Source organism: Eptatretus burgeri, chromosome 9, assembly GCF_056783735.1.
Source record: "Eptatretus burgeri isolate ZD-2024b chromosome 9, Ebu_testis_v1, whole genome shotgun sequence".
NCBI lineage: Eukaryota > Metazoa > Chordata > Myxini > Myxiniformes > Myxinidae > Eptatretus > Eptatretus burgeri.
Window position 1 is genome coordinate 40,028,800 of NC_140969.1, and position 6,000 is coordinate 40,034,799.

Here is a 6,000-nt window from a genome sequence, read left to right on the forward strand (position 1 = left end):
ACCTCCTCTTCCATATCATTCCTCACCTTATACACAGCTCTCCTTGCTTTCTTCTTCTGCCCATACAGGTGTAGCAACCGCACATCTGTTTGCCTCCCCCTATCCTTGATCTTCTCTATCCTCTTCCAAACCGCCTTCTTTTCACCAACTGCCTTTGTTACCTCCTCTGTCCACAATACCTGCTTTCTATCCCTAGACAACGCACCTTTTCCTGACGTCCTTCCACACAAAACTTCTGCAATTCCTCTAAAGGCCTCTCCTGTTAAAAAAAAAGAAGAAGAAAAGTTTGGTGAGATTTTCTAATTGTAGATTAATGCAAGCTTGGTTACAAGTATAAAAAACAAAAGTCCAGATTCAATTTTGAAACACACTCATACGCAACTTTCAAAATGATGTATGAATGCTAACGAGGCCTTCTGCACGTGCGCTTTGTGTGCCTTTTCAGTGACTCAATTTTGCTCGCTGGTTGGCGTGAAATCTGTCATTCAAATTTTTAACTTACCCTTTTTAACTTGAATTGACATGCCCCAGATGTGTCCTTCCCATTGGTGTTAAGAAGCAAGAAGGTTTTGGCAGAACACGCCCATCTACGAACCTTGTACCAGTCCATGTCCTTGGGAGTTTGCAGTACAGGGAGCTGCAAACTATCGGCTTTTTGTGCGAGTTCAGAAAGCTCTCCAACTCTTTCGCTGTGCAGAGGTACCACCCCTTTCTCACAGGTAAATTTCCAAGTATTTTCGGCTTTTTTGGAAGGTTTGTGAACCACTTTAGATAACGATCTTAATCTGACACACATGATGTACCTTATATTACTCCGAACACCGTCATTTTTTGGGGCTTGTCTCATGCACACGGAGCATTCTGTCGTGGATTACGGCATTTTGAAAGTCGCATATTGGGACAACATTGGGCAGAATGTATGGAGCAATGCAACACCGGAAAAGAGCTATGGCCTCCGAGTCAGATCTTTGCTAACCGTTTGACTCCCTGTACCAGGCTCGTCCGTGCTTTCCAGCTTTTGGAGAAATTCTCGTAGCTGCTCCACCCAGAGATGCACCATACTCTCCCCAAGATGCTCGCTGTGATACAAGAGGAGGCAACTATACACAGCCTTCAGTGTAGCTCAAACTGTCTATTGATTGGTCAATCCAATTTGATGAAAATGGTGTCACCATAAATGGAACCCACCTGTATATTTGCTCCAAGCTGCATCCCAGGGAATACAGCTGTTGTTGTGAAAGCCAGGCACAACTGGGATATATAGCACATGTACAACAGTAAAAATGAATCCACATATTTTTTAAAGTAATAATGGATCACTGATTTAGCTCAGCACCTTGCATATAAACAACAGTCTCACCTGAGTTGGTATAACGGGGGTGCATTGGAAGGGTATTCTGGTGGAAGGGTCATCTGTAGGATAGAAGAGCAGATCGTCCAATTCAACCATGGAGTTAATCTAGTCGCTCGCTCCATACTGAACTCTTTTTATGGCAGTAATACTGTACGTTTCTCAGACGTGATAACCAAAAATGTACACCATTCTTGGTGTGAGCCTCACTAAATTCTTGCACAGTGACTTTAGCCTCCTTCTGAACACAACACTGAAAATTTGATTACTTCAGTTGTAGGCTGTATTGTTATCCCCACGCTTTCTGGAGAAAAAAAATAAGACAGGGGGATACTGTAATTGGCTCCGTCTGTCTGTCTGTCTGTCTGTCCATCTGTCCGTCACGCCATCTCCTTAACGGTTGTGCAGAAATTCGCCAAACTTGGTAGCTATGATCAACACATGGCACGAAGGTGCAATAGCAGTATCATTTTGGCCCTTTCCAATGGGGCAGGATCAAAAGGTCAAATACCAAAAACTGTTGGACAAAGAGGAACACAAAATGTAGAGTGTAGTGTAAACCTGAAGGTGAAGAATGCGCCCATCTGCACAAGATCCGTGAAAGGACACGACCCTTCGTTCCCCATCCAGCACGTGCAGTTCCGGTCCATAGATAGCTGAAAGTGCCTCCAGCTCTTCTGCCTATCAACAATCAATAATTCACATTGTAAAATGATAGCTGAAACACCCCCCTCCCCCCCTTTCACCCCCAAAAAACTGGTGTAATGGATAGTGTTTGGCTGGCAGGATGGCCTAGACCCGAGAGGTACACATCCTCGACTCCGAGCTGTTTAGCCTGGGTTTGAATCTCAACCCAGCCATAAACTCTTTCCAATGCAGGGCGATTCATCAATGTGTGTGTGGCATCCCTCGGATTGATGTCAAACACATCTGCCTGCATTAGTTGGTTGATGTCAAAGATTCCCACGATGTCCTTTGCGAAGGTTATGCGAGTTATCCTCGACATTCTGGAAAAATTTTCAAACACTGGTATTTTAAACAATTTTTAAGGGTCTGTTTTTAACGTGCCCGGGTATCTTAATTAAATAATTACCCCACGCACACGAAGGGAGAAGTGGGGTTAAGCAATTGGTTCATGTCCATCCATCTGTCCGTCTGTCTGTAAACATCAGTTTATGATGGAGGAACAACTTTATTTTAAATGAATGTTATATTTTGAACACGAATCGGAAAACAAACCTGTCGTTTAGCCGTACTTTGTCCCGATCACGCAAGCGCATAGAGCAAGTGAGATTTTTTTTTTTACTCTGTCTGCCTGTCTGGGAGTCAATCAAAACTGAAAATCATTCCAAACAGGAAACTCACTGTTTTTAAGGACGTTATATAGGACACAGAACTAATGTAACGTGTTAGATCGGGTAGCGTCATCGACACTGGGTAAAATGGCGGGAAAGCGGCGGCAAATTTCAGAATTAATTTTTTTATACGACTTTTACAATCTTTATTGTATTTAAAATCAATTATATACTTGAACGGTGTGGAACACAAATCACTTTCTAAATACTTCCAAAACCGTTCCGTTTAGCAGTACAGGGTGTCCCAAAAAGACATGGACAACTTGGGTTGTTAATATATTGTTGCGAATTCGCGCCCGCCGGCGTGCGATCGGCCACGTAACTCGAATCGCGACACGTCGCCCACCGGACGGACAATTCAGTCGTGACCCTCCGGGAACTACCGCCCGGAGCCAGTCATGGGTGGGGGTTTAACCTCACCACGATCGTGCCAATTGCCCACCCGCGCAGGATAGGGTTGCTCGCCAAATTCGACCTACCTAATTACCTGCGCGAGTGGTCGACCGGGCGATCGTACCATGCCACAGGCCGACTCTGGACACGAACCACTGAAGCGGTTCATTTCGTATTACAGGGATAACCGAGCGGAGTTATCGTCGGCCTTGACGGTTCCGATTAATTACCGGGCATTTTAAACCCACTATCAATCCCTTACGTGATGCAAGATGGAGATTCAATAAAAGGAAGGAGACGAAGCAAAGCGGGAAAACAGTTCAACAAGTAAGCACATTTATTTCACACACGGAAGGCACGTATTCACAGTCATACAGTTTTCATGCAAAAGAAACAAAAGCAAGAACGACGCAGAGTTAATACCGAATAAAAGGCAATGTACAAGCACTTAATCAGTTTCTACTTTACGGACTGGCGCCACACACACATTTACACAAAACCCCAAAGAAAAGAAAGGACTTCCCTTGGTGCGGCCGTCGAGTCCTCCTCCCACGACCTCAACTCCGAGCTCCGTCTCCTTCGCCGTCCTCCACTGCCGACTCGACGACGACACAGCTCGACTTCAACGAGCTCCTCGGGCTCCGCGAGTTCCACGAGCTCCACACCGACGCAGAGACACTCGACCATGACGACACAGCTCGGCGACGACCCAACAACGACTTCAGACAGAGGCGAGTTCCACGAGTCAGAGAGAGAGCGAGAGCTCAAGCCACCCCACTGGGACAAGGGAACAACCAACCAACCAACAACGATGACTCTTTCAGCCCACGCCTTTTGTAGTGGCCGGCTCCGCCCTTCGCTCCGCCCCATGCCCCGCCCCATTATTAGCTCCTCCTTCCTTTGAGGCGTTTCCAGACAGCTCTCGAAGGGGGGCGTGCCCCCACTCCGACCGCCTCACGCCGTGCATCCACCAATCGCCAACGAGCTCTCGCAGCCTCTCCCGTCAGCCCTGGTGCCGCAAAAAAAAGGCGGGAAAACTCGTGCGCCGTTGTAGGCCTTTCTCGGGGCCTTCGTTTGAAGTCTTCGGACGGTCCAAAATAACGATAGAACAGAAAAACGGCTAACTCAAAGCGTCGCAGCCCGGATGGATCGCCTAAATTCCCTCAATACAACGGGTTTGGGCTAACTACACATGGACTTATCGATATATCTCACTTGAGGACTCTTTATGGTGTAATGCGAATTTCCACAGCCGTAACAATATTTAGTACCACAAATGATATAATGATAGCCTTCGTTTTATATGATACGGAAACTCATAAAGTTTTCTTTGTTTTCAGGTCTGGTGGTTTAATGTAAAAGAAAAGACGAGATCCGACATGCAAGTTCAGCATAATTTTAGTACACGGTATGGAAGGAATCCGCCATCGTGGACTCGTATCAGATAGTGGTACAGGAGGTTTAAGGAGACTGGAAATGGTCAGAAACAGAAAAGTACCGGTTGACCAAGCTCAAGTGCAGCAGATGTTGAACGAGTGTGTTAATCATTTCAACAAATTCCCAGAAAATCAATTTGATGCACATCCTGAGAACTGAGACTATAACCACCACTGTACACAGGATTTTGCATAAAAGACTGAAGCTTTATGCCTATAAGGTGCAGATTTTGCAGGATCTCAAAACAAATGATGGACCAAAATGCAGGATGATTGCCTTGGAAATGCTCAGTTGCATCGAGGATGACGAAGATTAACTGAAAAAGATAAAGTTCACAAACGAAACCTGCTTTCATGAATCGGGGAAAGTCATCTGGCACAATGTGAGGATCTGGGCCTCTGAAAACCCTCACATGGTCATTGAACACATCAGCAACAGTCCAAATGTCAATGTGTGGTGTGGCCTTCTCCATGACTGCTTGGTGGGTCTGTTTTTCTTTGCGGAGGAGACTGACTTCAACAATTTGCATAAACATGTTGGAAGGACTTGCCTTCCCACAGATTGAAGACTTGTAACCCCATATCATTTTTCAACAGGATGGCGCTCCCCCTCATCGGGCCTTAGTCGTTTGAGCCGTCCTGAATGAAAAATTTCCAGGTCACTGGATTGGCCGAGACGGACCAACTGCCTGGCCCCCATGTTCACCAGACATAACTCCCTTGGTTTTTTTTTCTATGGGGGTTAATCAAAGATGTCTGCAACACCAATGTGGCAAACCTGTAGGATCTTCGTTCTCGGATCACAGTTGCATGCACACTGGTGGACGCAAACATGCTGAGCTGAATATGGCAAAAAGAGTTCACCGCCTTGATGTCCTGCGCACGACAAATGGAGCTCACATTGAAGTGTATTGTGGTGTCCACAAAACTTTGTGAGTTTCTGTGTCTTATGAACCAAAGTGTGTTGTTGTATCATTTGTGGTTCAAAATATATTAACAACCAAAGTTGTCCGGGTCTTTTTGGAACACCCTGCATTTGGACATGTTAAATCAGGTGGCGTACAATGATGGTGTACAAGACTGCTTCAATAGCGCTCAACTTCTGGAAGTGTTTTTTTAACCGATCTTTAAAATCATTTTTTAAATTTAAATTGACATATAATTGAACACTGCCTGGGGTAATGTGTTCAATGAACTCCAGTTGTTACCTCTGCCAGTGAGGTTATGTTTTCACCCCTGTCTGTCTGTGAGCACAACATCTCAAAAGGTTGTGGATGGATTCGGACAAATCTTGGTGGACAGGTTGTGGGTGTGTGATCAGGAAGAATTGATTCGGTTTTGGTGAAGATCCGAATCCGGATCTGGATATGAGAATTATTAACCTCCGCCATCGAAGATGGATGGAGGTTACTGTTTTCACCCCTTTCTGTTTGTTTATCTTACCAAAACGAAGTTTTTGCAAGAT

At 45.4% G+C, this 6,000-nt stretch overlaps 1 protein-coding gene across 2 annotated transcripts in view; it reads right to left on the reverse strand.

Moving 5' to 3' along the window:
* The window catches only part of IMPACT (impact RWD domain protein), a 32,064-nt gene that overhangs the window by 19,117 nt on the left and 6,947 nt on the right, over positions 1–6,000 (reverse strand). For both annotated transcript variants that reach the window (XM_085894878.1, XM_085894877.1), the window contains exons 2-5: positions 1,913–2,032; positions 1,361–1,413; positions 1,189–1,251; positions 977–1,079 (exon numbers count right to left, since the gene is read on the reverse strand). In XM_085894878.1, coding sequence (XP_085751004.1) covers positions 977–1,079; positions 1,189–1,251; positions 1,361–1,413; positions 1,913–2,032 — 339 coding nt within the window. The remainder of the gene's footprint in view (positions 1–976; positions 1,080–1,188; positions 1,252–1,360; positions 1,414–1,912; positions 2,033–6,000) is intronic.